General features: G+C 41.4%; 1 protein-coding gene across 1 annotated transcript; it reads right to left on the bottom strand.

Annotated features, from left to right (window-relative positions):
* Positions 1-388: 388 nt before the first annotated feature.
* nrn1a (neuritin 1a) lies at positions 389-12828 on the bottom strand. The gene is made up of 3 exons (XM_085468855.1): positions 12537-12828; positions 6636-6783; positions 389-4041 (listed from the first exon to the last, which is right to left on the bottom strand). Exons 1-3 carry the CDS (start codon positions 12589-12591, stop codon positions 3813-3815), a joined length of 432 nt encoding a protein of 143 aa, XP_085324981.1. The 5' UTR covers positions 12592-12828; the 3' UTR covers positions 389-3812.
* Between the last annotated feature and the right edge of the window lie 2111 nt (positions 12829-14939).

Here is a 14939-nt window from a genome sequence, read left to right as displayed (position 1 = left end):
TGCTGCTTAACAGTTAAACAAAAGGAAATTAATGAGAATATTCCTTTAATTTGTCCGCCTGACGCATGAAAACCAGATTTATTTCATCCTGTGATGTTCATCAGATATTTTAAAGACTTAACGGTCCATATAAAATCAAATCCAGGTCGGTTTGAGGGTTTTGGCAGCATGAATTATCCAAATGATGTCTTCAGCAGGATACGCAGTCAACCTTCTTCCTCCTCCCCCTTCCTCTTCCTCCTGAACCTCTTTGTCTCAGTCAATATAAACTGAGAGCTGAGACATGTGGCAGCTCAGGGACTCTCCTTCATTAATAATGAAAAGACTCCAAACCCAGCTCCATCATCTCAAACTCAGCAAACCAGATTAAAACCACAGCACACAATCATTTTCAAACAGTTGTCGTTTTATTTAATACTCTTCATCATTTTAGCAATCTTTTATTTATTTATTCATCTTTTAATATCTCAGTAGGCCTATAATCTGTAAAGTCTGGGATAGATTATCTATAATAGAGTTTTTATTTTCTTAAAATCCTTTTTCATATACATTTTCTCTTCTTAGATGATTTTCGTAAGATTTTTTTTTAAACTCTTTTTGCAACATCCCCATAAACAAACAAAGAGACAAACCAACAAACAAACAAACAGAAGTACACATCTTTTCATCAGAAGGCAGTGGAAACATTGTCGGTGCCTCGGCAAAGAAATAAACTCCCTCCTCAAATTCATTTACTGTATTTATGTAGTTCATGATGCTACTATACTGTTGGGACTCTGCTTTTAATCTAACATACAGACCTAAAATATATCACCGCTAAGGTCATCTAGTATGGATCACTGGTATGAAAAGGGGGGATGTGCTTAATGGCAACAGTCATATCACTCTTCAGCCACGGTTTGATTTTTTTAATCATCATTTTTTCGTGATTTCTTTTTTTTTTTCAGCTACACTGGCCATGAAGTCGCGTCTTCGTATTGCTCTCAGCTTCTCCTCGCAGTAACCGTTTAGCTCTCAAAGTCATTCATTTCTAACACGTGGTTGTGCTGATATGAAAGATGGCGGATGTCACCCACCAACAGGAACTAAAGTTAATTTCAATGTGTTGCTACTTTCACATCCAAAACAAGTTTCCATCAGTCGGAGTCCTTGGTCTCGTGGGATTTCAGGAAATGAGCACGTCGTAACAACTTTCTCGAGCTATAAACCAGAAAGGTTTTGGCTACAGTGATTTAAGACATTCATCATCATCTCTGTGAGGAAATGTTCTACCTGAAGGGTAATTCATGAAGGAGAAGCTAAAGCTAAACAGTGTTTGGTTTAGCTGCAAATACAAACTGTTAGCTAACCTGATGTAATATGTTTTAGTCACTAACCCATGGCAATCCAATTTACTTGCTAACACAAATACTATCTGCTTTAGCCTCCAACCAGCTAGCTACTCTAATCTCTTTAAATGTCATGTCTTAGCTGAACTACTGCCATACTGCTAAGTTATTACACGTTGATCGACTTTGGGCATAGCCTGCTTCACTGAGTCATGCTAGATTTGGAGGTGTGGACACAATATGGTTACAGCTAGCTTATATTCTCAAACAGAATTTTGTAGTTTTTAATTAAACGGTAGCTCTCTGATCATCGCAGGAAGCACAGTTGATATAAATAAATAAAGTCTGTCTCCAAATACAACCTGGGAAAACAAATGTAAGACATAAGCTATGCATGTCTCTTACATATGACGTACATTTCTGCTGTTATAATATAATTACTTAGTTTAACTGGGCATATCCTAAATCATGTCATTCTTCTAACTGTTAACTGCGGTAAAGTACCTTTACATGATTACAAACAAGTTAGCAAACATTAGCGAGAATAAAGCCCGTTTAATCTAGTGGGGCCAAAACAGTGAGTTAGATTCAGTCTAGGAAATTTCTTTAGTTGTGGGAATCCAAATAGTCCCTTCAAGCTAGCTTACCGCTTGCTAATGTTAGCTAATGCTGGCTTGTTAGCTAACCAACATAGTAAAGTACTCTAGCGGTCACATCAAAACTCGTAGGGTTGATCTGGATTACAAAGTTTGTTAGCTTATCATGTGTTCATTATTTTATACGTTTACGTTACGAAAACTTTAAACAGAGGTGCCAAGTTACAGCTAGCTGGCTAACATTAGCTTGCTTCTTGACTATTGTTTTCTGACCATGGACAGAGTTTAAGTGGTTGCACAATAAATTCCAGCATATAAATAAACAAATGCTTAAATAATGGCAATTAATCTTTTATTTCTTTTTTAAAAAGCTAAAATTAAAACATCTAGTATGTTGCATAGTAACTACCTGGCACTATGTGCTGGTGCCCAGGAGGGCTTATTACTTTGAATTTAAGCTTTTTGAGTGCTTTATGCACTTGTAAATAAAAGAGTTTAAAATTAATGCTGTCCATAATATTTATAATGCAATGCTTGGTTAAAAGTCAGCTGTATGTCCTTATTATTCACAATATATAGTCACCTGTCATCAGCTGTTGCTTAAATGTAACTGTGCCATTTTCACTTTTTGTTGTTCTTTGTTGTGATTGTTTCTTAAGGGCTTTTAATTTGAAACTCTTACAGGAAGTGTTGAGTTTATATTACCACCAAAAAGCAGTAACAAAATGAACAATTCTAATAATACAGAAATGAAACATCGAGATAATACAAGTGTCCTTCCAACAGAAGCAAAAACTAACTTGAACCTGACAACGTCTTATAAAACATTTAATGTTTTTGTGCCCATTTCCTGAAATGTTTTGAGAGTCTCTGAACTGATATCATGCACGTTAACAACAGTATAAACTGTTCTTTAAGGGCAAGCAGGCTTGATACTCCACCACATCTCTGCACCTCAGAGTTTGGTCAAGAAAAACAAGTCTACGGTCACACCAGAAACGTGGCATGGCAGCAACCCGGCCAGCTCCACAACCAAATACAACACTATGAATGTAAGAATACTGTTGATTGAGAGCCATGCTGTAGGGGTCAAAGGTCAGTAGTGTCATTGCAGTTTTTCTGCCTGTAAAATGTGTAATTTTGGTAAGCTGTCTTTGCTGCCAGTTATTACGACTGCATTTAGCGCTGGTGTGACCGTGGCCTGAAAACAACAAACAGCCAATACGAGTACAAATATTACACGAAGCATTCAGTCCATCAAATATACCACAGAGTCTACTTGGCGTAATAAAAAAAGAAAAAGGAGAATCTGTCCGTGGTGAAAATGAGGCGTCAGGTCTGAATCGGCTCGAGGCCTTGGCTCGTCTTATTGATTTTGTGGCCTCGCGTTACACATGAATATGTACCATGGGCTACATGGGGACTCTAATATATAGCCTGATACAGTGTCAGCGCCCTGCAGTCACACAGCGCTGTCTAGGCCGAGCCTACTAAACATCAATAATTCATGGTTGACTTTAATACTGTGTAATTCCACGGTTGTAAGCGGACGGGAATCCATCAGATTTTCATCATTGTCATCGTTTCAAAGGCGTGTTGAATATTTCATGTTATCGGCCTCTGGGTCGCGTCTGCGTGTGATTGGATGAACGCTCCGGGAGGACGGCGGCCTGCAGATGTCCCAGGAAGGCGACCTGGGCCGCCGTACGGTGACCTAGCAGTAAAAATCCATTCGGGGAGTATTTTCTTGTGATGAGTTCAAACTTTGAAGTATTTTGGAAGAGCAGCTATCACTCTTGTCCTATTTTCTTTTTTCAGTTGGATTTTTCCTTTATTTTCTTTTTTTACTTCTTTTCGCTTTGTGCTTCCATGTTTTTCCTCATTTCTGTTAAAACGCCAGCCAAGTCAGTATGGTGGGCAGTGTGGTTAGGACCAAGGCGAGGCCCCTGGCGTTGGCAGATCTGGGGGCTCCGTTGCCACCGCCACAGAGTTCAAACAAACTCCCGCGGAAATTCAGGTTTCGGGACTCCTTTTTCAGTTTATCCCAGAGGTCCGTCGCTCCCTCCTGGCAGTCCGCCAGCGCCGTCGTGGCACAGGAGTGGAAGTTATCCCAGTAACTGGCAGGAGAAAACACAGCAAGCATTAACGCCACAAGCTTTTGACTGCAGTGGGAGGCTGGTTTTTAAACTGACTGCATCAGCTACACTGAGGAGCAGAGCCAAGAGTGGAAACCATCCCAGAATCTGGCAGCACTGAACTCACAGAGAGGAAAAAGCTTATGAAGATCCAGCCGGTGAACTTCATCTAGTTTTTATATTCCAGTAAAACAAAGCTGGAGCTCGAGAGCTGCAGCCTGCGCCCATTACAGCGCCGCCGTCTCCATCATTACCCAGCAAAACACTTCAATATTGAAGGCAAAACACTGGCTGCCTTTAGCGGCTTCCACACAGGAGCACGCCTACAATAGAAGCTGCTTTACTGATTCTAATGTTTTTACTCCACATACAACTAAAGCTTTGTTTCTTCCAACTGGTCGCAATTTATTTTTTGTTTTTAATGTTCCCAAATCTGCAGCCGCATATTTTTATTCTCCACGAATCCATAATTATCTGTTTGAAAGAGGCGTGGCCACAGCGACATGGGTGGAAACTGCCTGCACACCGCGTCCTCACAGAGTCAGCTGGTCATGCCTCCTGCAAACTAAATTCAAATTCAGGAACTACATGTTTACTTAAAGTGTTAAAGTCCTGCTTGAGTTTGTAGGTTTTCTGCTCCTGCTGTAAAAACACACGTGTTCCACTTTTATCCGATTTGAATTCATGTGGCACTTTGCAAATGAATGTTTGTATAGAAAACATGCGTGTTTATAGACGATGTTCTATAGGAAAGCTCCACTACACGTGATGCTGTTAGACTGGGCGCCTCCTCGTCCACCTGTAGCAACGATACTGAGTAATACTGATAATGATGCAGTAAACATTGAGACACGTTCAGCATCAAAAGCTGAAAAAGTCCTTTTTATTGTATGTATCTGTTTCTGGATCCAGTCCAAAGAAATCTTTTTAAGATTATAAAGACTTGCATCTCATCCTGAAACCTTATCATGTAAGTTTAGAAGCTGTTTTTAAATGATAAGAATTTATGATCACACATGTTGTGATCCAGCTGAAGGCCCCACTGTGGGAATCTACAGGCCTTTATTTCATGTTATGAGTGTAGAACTTTTACAGTCTAACACTTGGAGACTACAGTCATGCATTAAAGCTTCACAGAATAAAATGTGTGGAGGGCGTCGCAGGTAATGACTCGTCAGCTGTCTCCTTCCTTTACTACAGCCCCCCCTCTGCTCGTCTTCCCCTCTTCACTCTCTTAGTTTGATAAAATATTAATACTCATGCTTTTCCCTCCTGTGCTCACTTGGCCTGATTTCTCCTCCTCTTCCTCTCTGCTTGTTTTCTTCTTTATTTCTTTGTCCTTCTCTCTCATCTGTCCCATCAGTTTTTTTCCATCCCCCTCCAAGTTAATGTGGCGACACATGCTTCAGCACACACACACACACACACACACACACACACACACACACACACACAGCATATCTAATCCAATCTTCCAATCTGCTATTATTGATGTTGACCTCTTGAACTGAGCCGTGTCGATGCTACATCTCTGAGCAATTAACGCCTGTGTGTGTGTGTGTGTGTGTGTGTGTGTGTGTGTGTGTGTGTGTGTGTGTGTGTGTGTGAGGAGGCGTATTAACGCGCACCTCCTGCCACGCCTCAACACCGCTGTGATGGAGCTGTCACTGAATTAAAAAGTCATGTGTGTGCGGGGAGGGGTGGGGGCTCCTTGCTGCAGCGTGCCATCTGGTGCCCACCCGGTTTGGGTGGTGGGATGGATTAAAGGGAAGATGGTGGGTGTCATCTGGGCTGCACATATGCGCACTCCCCCACTGACTACACCCGTTTCCCCCTCAGGGTTAGCGGTTAAATCACTCTTACTGGTTTCTGTGAGATCAGAGTGGCAGACTCTTCACGGCGTCACAGATGGGGCTCGGCATTAGAGACAGACCAGTTCACACGGCCCCGTAAAACCAAACCACTGCAGCTAAGCTCCAGTTTGTCGGCACACGAGAGCAGATCTCTGTCCTCTGACTCATTACTGTCACATGTAGTTTTGAAAAGGACGGAAACTATAAAATCAATAACTGCAGCGAGGATCGCTCTAACAGCATTTCCTGTGTTATGTGAATGCAGTGTTTTCTCTGCGAGTCTGATCGCAGACTATGAAACGACCTCTCGTCTCATTGTGACCTCTTATGGACTCATTGCTGTTTATACACACTGATTTGACTTTTACATCAGCTTAATATTTTTCACTTTATTGATTAACGGGGTGAAATAATTTGGACCAGAGAGGTTTGTTAGACGTGGATTGATGTCCTTTAGTAGCCTAGCTTAGCACTATAATTATTGTTGCTATGTGATTGCGCATTATTGGACTTTAAATGACATATTTGAACATATTTAATTAAACAAACTCGTTTATTGGAACAAAGATCCAGAGGGAAAAAACAAATACCTTCAACCGTTGTAAGAAAACTGCTTAGAATTTTTTTACTTTTTTAAATAAATTGCATCAATGCTATAAGCCCCGCCCCCGCTGATGCGATGTTGTGTTTGTGTGTGTTTGTGTGTGTTTGTGGTAAACGTACGTGCAGATCTGGTGCAGGTTCTGCCTGTCGTCCAGGTCCTGGGGATAGTTGGCCATGTTGTCTCCCAGCTGAATGAGGCAGTCTGAGAAACCCTTGAACACCGAGTCACATTGACCAGCACTGACCAGCACCGTCTGCAACACGGAGACTGCAGGGGAGGAAGAGGAGGACGAAGAGTGGTGAGAAACAATGGAGACGTTTACATCAAAGCAAACTGTGGGAGCTTACAGCACAAAGGTTTTAGATCTGTTGCATCTTGTTCTAAACCTTAAATATCTTTTTTGTCCCAGTTTAAACCTTTTTTCAGCTTTCACAGTGAAACTCCACATTTGTACTGATTTAATTTGGTTCACGGTTAGTTTGAGACTTCGCCTGCTCATGATGGTGGACAAAAATACCTGAAAGACTTTTCTGTTCAGTCTATATGTAGTCTTAAATACACTGGGTCAGCTCTGTGTACCAGAAACTAAAAACATTCACATAGAAACTGTTCTTTTATCAAAGGAACGAGTCCAGATGTTAACAGTCTCCCTCCCAGCTTCGTTCTGCAGCCGACTGAGCAGAAATCAAATCACGTATAAAACACGGAGTCATCAGCAAACGGAGCGAGCCAAACATCCTTTCAGACGAACTCGTTGGTCTTAAGCATGTTTGTCAAAGAGCAGCGTGTTTTCAAAGAGGAGATCATAGAAGACAAACAGATGAAAACATGGCCGCACAGTGCACGAGTGATCAGATCAGCTGAGAGTGAAATCTGAGAATAAAAGAGCAAAATTTCTAATATTATTTTACAGAAGTGGAATCTACAAATGTTCTCACAGGTGTATCAGGGAGCGCTAACAGACTTAAAGCTGTTATAATGTGGAGCTGGAGTCTTAGTTCAGTGCTACGATCACGCAGCTCCAGTTTGTGTTGGTTTTATTCCTTCTGCTCATTAGAAACACATCAGAGCAAACTAACATACATGACAGGGAAACGCCTCTATGAAGCTGCCAAATGTGACACGCCTCCTACACCCATGCAGTCACACACACACCCCTTTACACGACCTCTGTGACTGCGTGCGTGTGGTTCGTTAAGCAGGGGATCGGGCTGATTGATTGGTTTGGGTGCTGCTGTCCGGTTCCGCTCCATCAAACCGTGGGCTAACACGGCGTGACGTGTAGGACGAGACGCGGCTGTTAGAGGACGAGGGGGAGACTGATCACCCACGTAGGATCTACCTGTTTCCACACATGTCCACGATGAGCTAGGGTCACTACAGGATCCTCTTTATGGAGGATCAACAACAGGAAAGAACTTTTTAGTGGCCTGGTTCACTCTGCGCTCTCTCCCAGCAGTTTTCTATCATTATTTTCAGAGTAAAAGCCTTTAAAAGCCCTCTGTTCCCTTCCTGTTAGCATAATAGTGCTTCAATAATGCAGCTTTCAGAGGCAGATGACCAAAACCTGGAGATAAAAGCTTGTTTCCTGTTACCAACACGGAGAAAATGTACCAGCAGTCTGTATTTATGTTATTGCATAATTAAAATCCTTTCATTTGTTTTATATTTACAATCAGGTGGATAAGCATGTGGTTAAACAGGCGGTTTTTCAAAATAAAAGAACAATTTAACAAAGATCTTCATTTAAAGGTTTTTGGCCTTTAAATGGTTTCTGTTTAAATAACAACATTTGTGTTCCTGACGCCTCCTTGTGGTCACAAACACAAACTGCACATCCTCCTTTTGTGAACTTTCTGTAATCTGAATAAAAGCCAGACAGCGAGCACATTTCACTCGACTAAATTTTACTTTGTGCAACCAGAGAGAAGATTTGGAGGTGCGAACTGGAAGATGCATTTCTGGAGTTTGGTCAAAGCCAGGCTCGCTGATCCTCCAGGCTTCATGCTAAGCTACACTAACTACAGCCTGACCTCAGATCTCTGCTCAACCATCGATCAAACTTTGTCTTTGTGCTCATTTCAGTCTCTGTCGGCCTTCAGTTGTCTCCAGCTGATTACTTCATAATTAGAGAGCGTGGGTGCTAGCTCGAGTGATAAGATCATAAGATCAAACGTTTTCGTTGCACTAGTCTGAAACAATAAATCCAGTGACGTGTGTCGCAGTGAAGGCGTGCTAGGACAGAAACCACACCTGCCTCTGAAAAATGAAACTCCTGATTGTTTCCATGTTTCTGCGTCTTCGTATTTCTGATTCATTAAATCTGCACAGAGCTACGTTTAACGAGCTGGGTTTGAACGCCGCACATCAGCTGATAGTGAACCTGTGATTTTATTATGTCTTTTATTCTAATCGATGTATAAATATACTCTGATGACACTGACACAGATTAGCATTAATGATGAGCCTTATTTAAATTACTGTTATTGTAACGTACTGACGGTTTGACCTGAAATATTTAAAAATCATTTTTATTTAAAAGGTTTTAAATGTTTTCAGAATAAAAATGTATTAATTTGTTTTATTCATTCATTAAACAACATTTTGTGTTTAGTTTTAAAATAACCCCAAAATATTAAGATGATCTTTTTTTAATCCAACAGATTAATTCAGCAAACTATTTGTATCCAGTGTGATTCATCTCGTCTCTGTTCATCTGGAATTTTTATTGATTTCTTTTTTTTTTATCTGGGATTTATTTCAGAATCTTTTTGAATTTTTGACTTTTTGTAATCAGCTTTAGGAGGATTTATTTTAAGGTTTTTATCTTTTTAATATTATAACATGTTTATTTATTTAATATTCCCATGTGTCCCCATAATATCTCTTCATTTCTTTTTATTTGTTTAAATTAAATGAAATTATTGTCACAGAAATCTCCATAAAATAATGTTTTCATTTAAAATAATACGAAATGTTATTTATTTATCCTCCTCGGACACATTTTCTTATAAAAATGTAATATTATACAGCTGTGTTTAATGAGTGAACAGCATTAAATCATTACTTATGACCAGCAGAGGCACCACAGACCACGTGATCCAGTAGAAAAAGCAGCCGAGCAGCTGTTTGTCAGATGAAGGAAAAAATGTTTTTTATTTTTCAACAATGAAACAAAAAGATCTTTTTTTTAAAGCTGAATTTTCTTTATTGGAGGTCGCAGATTCAATAAGATCCGTGTTTGGCTTTAAAGAGTTTGAGGACGAAACACGAGCGCGTGAGGATGCGCGTGAGGCACCGTTAAAAGAACCCCATTCTGTCCCACTTCCTGTCAGGATGCAGCACGTGACAGCATTTCTTTGATGACCCTGATTCTGCATTTTTTAGATCGAATTCCTGTTTTTTCTTTTTTGAATCTTTGATTTGAGTAAAATCTAAATCGCGTTTTTAAATTCTGCCTCATGTTTAATCTTCAGCGACTTTCTGGAAACATTTTGAACTTAACGTGATTTTTGTCACTGCGGGTTTCACGTTTCTGCTTCCTGTTGCTCCCGAAATTTAATCTGAATAAATAAATGAATGAAAGCGCACCTCCTCCCCTCCTCCCCCTCACTCTCCATTGTCTCTCTCCCGCTGTATGTTGGAGCATTACATCATCTCTAATAGGCTGCATGATATGGCTGCAACAACTAAGTGTATAAAAAAGAAAAACGCGCCCTCCCCAGTCTCGGCTTCACAAAAGCTCAAATTTGAGTTTTTTAACGTTTTTATCGGGAATTTATTTTTAATAAAGAATCAAAGAAATCCAAACGGAGCTTTGCGACAGTTTGGGGGTAAATTTGGGGCTTTTTGCAGCATTTTTCTTGCGCAAAAGTTGCGTTTTTATTTCTGGTTTGCGCCTTAAAAAACCCGCTGCGCGCGTTTGTTTTATTCTTTATATTTTCCCCGTTTTCTTTCTCTTTCTTACACATTTCAGTCGCTTCGACTCGTTTTTGTCGCGTGAAATTTCTGTTTTCTCATCTCCAAAGATGCTTTTATTTCTGATCCATTAAAAAAAGAATGCACCCCCCCCCCACGCACACACATGATATTTATTTATTATTTTATTTTATTATAATTATCTGCTATTTTTTATTACTCCTGTTCGATTGAACCCGCTGTCGTGCACATTAATTAATTTCCCTCTTTTTCGTTCACGCCTCCCATCAAGCACGCGTGCACTCATTCACCCCACGTCCACACACACACACACACACACACACACACACACACACACACACACACACACACACACTGTTGCCTGCAGTGTGTCATGCCAAAAGCAGCGTGCTGTAGCTTCACGCGGCGGACACACCCACCTCCTTTACACACGAGGCCATTTTCGTGCGTAAAAATGCGCCAAAAACGGAAATTTTAACCCTAAAAATCCACAAAATCTCCACAGTTTCGATTCTGATCTTTACTCTGAATTTGATGCCCACGTGTGAGTTTCACAAACAGCCAAACACGTGAACATGAGCCGTGTTTTCGATGTGCATGTCATAAATTTATTGTTCAACTGATTTTGAGGATTGTGCTGCAGCGGCGCGCCAAACCTCGGACCAATCAGACTGCAGCATTTCGGAGACGCCGAAAGATTCACGGCGGAAACATGAAAACGGGACGAAGATCAGATTCTCTGTGAGTGAAAGAAGAAGGAGGAGGAGACGTTTCCCTGCAGGGAAAAATCACCTGCGTGGAATCATTCCACGCATTTTGGCCTCGCTCGGTTCTGATGGTCACCGCTGTGCGTGAAGGACGTGAAAGCGCGCGCGTGGATTTTCTCTTGATTCCTCATCTTCCTTCACCTCCTGCTCGGAGCTCTGACTAACATCAGCACCGAGGACTCTGCGTCCTGAATAATTCAGCATCCCTCTGCACACACACACACACACACACACACACGCACACACACACACACACACACACACACACACACACGCACACACACACACACACACACACTGAGCCATCCTCCACAGCGTCGTTATGCAACAGCAGAAAAACAGAAATCATCTCCGCGTCTCTGCTCGTGGAAATTTTTAATTTCCTTCCTTCCAGTTATTAGACGGATCCCGCGGAAACACCTGATTTATTTTTACGTGAAAGCTGAAATCAAACGTGCTGTTCCTGCGTGCACGAGCCCGGCTGCCCACAAGAAATGTATCGGCTCATTTTATTGTATTATATTATATTTTATTCAATTTAATTTATTTTTATTTCATTTCATTTTTTGCAGCTGCAGGGGTTAAACGCGGGCTCGTGCCGTCTCCATCCTCCGGGTTTCACGCGCACTGCGGATCCGCTCCGACATTTCTGTGATCTTTTTTTTTCAGGCCTTTTTCTCTTTTGTGAAGCTTCAAACACTCGAAACTAAAAATCACGAAGGGCCGTAAAAATCAGAGCGAAATAAAACAAAACGTGTTTTTATTTTTCTCACATTTTGAATTAAAAATGATTCAAATCAAATAAAAACGCGTCCAGCGTGGGACACCGAGGAGGGGAGGGGGAGGAGGCGGAGGGAGGGGGGCATTCCCCTTGTTAGCGCACACATGCACGCACACGCGCACGCGCCGAATGTGAAGTGGAGCCCACCGCCGCTCACATGTCTGCGCGGCTTCATCGGGACAAGAAAAGTCCGGACAGCAGCACCGACACGATTCAGAAAAAACACTCCATCTGCCCCACGGACGGCCTCGGCTCTGCGCAGACTCAGAACAACTCAAAGGAGCAGAACATTTCACCCGAAACTCGCGTTTTTCTTTTATTTCTGCAGGCGATGAAATAAAAATGAGAAGTGACTGAAAAGCGGCGACAGAGACACTTTAAAGGTCACAAAAGAAGAAGAAAAATTCTTTCATGATAACAAACGTGAAACAAGCTCCTCATCATCTGCAAACACGTCTAAAAGCGCAGCTTTCATCCTGGAATTTGGTGCAATTACAGAGAAAAACCCGCAAAGCGTGACTTTCTGCGCTCACCTATGTGCAGAGCCAGGAAGAGCGCGAGGCATCTGGAGGACCAGGTAACTCCCATCCTCTGCGTCCGCCTCTCGGCATGAGAGCAGAGACTCGCAAAGTTGGAGAGCAGCTGCGGAGGAGCCGCACATTCCCCGCAAAACAGCCGCAAACAGCTACATCCAGCAGAGTCCTCCGCCTGCTCCCCCGCTTCTTCTCCTCCTCTTTTCTCTTCTTCTTCTTCTGCTCTTTTAGTGTGAAGCTGCTCCCTCCGCGCGGCTCTCCGTCCTCTGTGCGCGCGGCGCTTCCTGCTCGTTTTTACGCGTCCGGAGAGAAAAAAGAAAAGAGAGAGAGAAAGCCCCTCCTCCTCTCCTCCTCCTCTCCTCCCTCATTAATATTATTTATCCTTCTTTTATGATTCTGTGACAAGATTTTTTTTATGCCTTTGAAACGTCTGAAAGGCCTTTTTCCTCCCAATAAAGCGAAAATTATTCACGGGCTCTTTATCCACCGAGATGAACAAGAGCTAAATAAACCATTTTTAATATTTCAGAATAAAAATAAAAATAAATTGTACAGCTTCGCACTGTCATGCGCACTGGGTTTAAACCTGAGCAGACTTTAAGCTTCAGCATTAATTCACATAAACACATTAAAACATTTAAATATCGAAATAGGTCCAGTTTATAGCACAAAAATGCTGCATTTAAAAATCATAATATTAAAAAATAAAAATATAAAATACCTACACCGGCCTTTATAGGAAAATAGTTCTCCTACTGTGTTTGGGTTATTATGGGACATGCGCTCTGATTGGCTGGACACGCCCCCTTCTCTTATTAATAAACTGGATTTATTTTTATTTCTTTAGTTGGACCTTTTGTGTTTGAAGTTAAGCTCCTCCCCTCAAACGCCTGAGGCCGAATCTTCACAGGTGTGTTTCTGTTCAGTTTCCTCCTGGTGGTCATTTCTGGTACTGCACTGAGAATTATTTAATTTGTTATGAAAATAATGTGAATTCTTCTATTAACTATTAATTAATTATTAATTAACTTTTATTTTATATTTATATTATTTTATTATTATTAAACATATATTTAAAGGCCTCAGATAAGAATTTACACTCCAGGTCAAAGTGTGAGCGTCAAAGAGGCCAAAAGGAGCTGAAGTCGTTCACACTGATATCACACATTCATTCATTCTGCCGTCACTTTGATGTTGCAGACGATGAGAATAACACAGCATCATACTCAACATCATAACATTACTGTTGATCACTGATGTTGCGTGGGCCGGTCATATTTACGGAGGGGGCGGGGCATCTTTACAAACGTAATATCTGACCAAAAAAAATACACAACGACCAAAAACATAGAAATGATCACAAAGACACAAAACAATAACAACAGACACAAAATAACAACAAATAGAACAACAGAACATCACCACACGCAGAAACCAGCATCACAAAGACACAAACGATGATTAAACAAACAGCCACAAAATAAAAACTGACGGCCATAAAAGGACCACAAAATCACAGGAAAAGCACCAAAAACAGCCAGAAAACAGCAAACAAATATAAAACTGCACAAAAAAAACACAAATAACCAAAAAGAGCCAAAAAGCATCATCGAGGATCAAAAGACGAACGATCACGAAACAGCCGCCAAAAGGCCCGAACAGAGGCCGGCGTCCTGAGCGTGGAGCCCTCAGGGGGCGGTCTCAGGAAGCTCAGGTGAACACGTTCGGTCCCTCATCACATGTGACCGACCTGCCGACTGGCTCCGCCCACATCCACATGACACTGAGCGGTTGTAGACGAGCAGTTTTGCTTCTCTTCCTGATCTTTTGGCTCTTTTGCATCTTTTTACTGCATTTCTGGCTGTTTTGTGCCTGTTTTCCACCATTCTGGCTGTTTTTGGGTGTTTTTGGCATGTTCTTGTTTTTTTGTAGGATTAAGTTTCTTTGTGTCATTTTGTGCCTCTTTGTGTTCTTGGTGTCTCTTTCTGTCTCTTGTTGGTCATTTCCTGCACTTATTTCAGTCTCTTTATCCTCTTCTTGCTCAGTTTGTGTCTCTTTGTGACAGTTTAAGCTGTGAGTCTCTTGTTTGTTGGTCTTTGTTGTTTCTGCTTGTTTTTCTTTTGGATCTATTTGGTCACTTGTGGCTATTCTTTCCTCTTTAGAGTCGGAGTCATTTTTACGATCATTGTTTTTCTGTTTAAAGCTTTTTCATTGGGGTCTTCAGCTCATGACAGACCTGATCACTGGTCCTCCATAAACACTGATGATCGCTGTCTTATGTCTACGAGGAAGCTGTAAACAGCCTGTTTCAGGCAGAGGATGAACTGACAGGCTGGACCAGATAAAGAAGGATTATTCTGAGCTGCGAATCAAGCAAAGCTGAGTCCAGGAATGAAACTGATG

Source organism: Copadichromis virginalis, linkage group LG9 (genome assembly GCF_057382275.1).
Source record: "Copadichromis virginalis isolate Kocher_CV1m ecotype Utaka linkage group LG9, C_Virginalis_male_GT1.1, whole genome shotgun sequence".
Taxonomy (NCBI): Eukaryota; Metazoa; Chordata; class Actinopteri; order Cichliformes; family Cichlidae; genus Copadichromis; species Copadichromis virginalis.
Note: the sequence above shows the minus strand (reverse complement) of the source record. Positions and strands in the feature narration are given on the sequence as shown.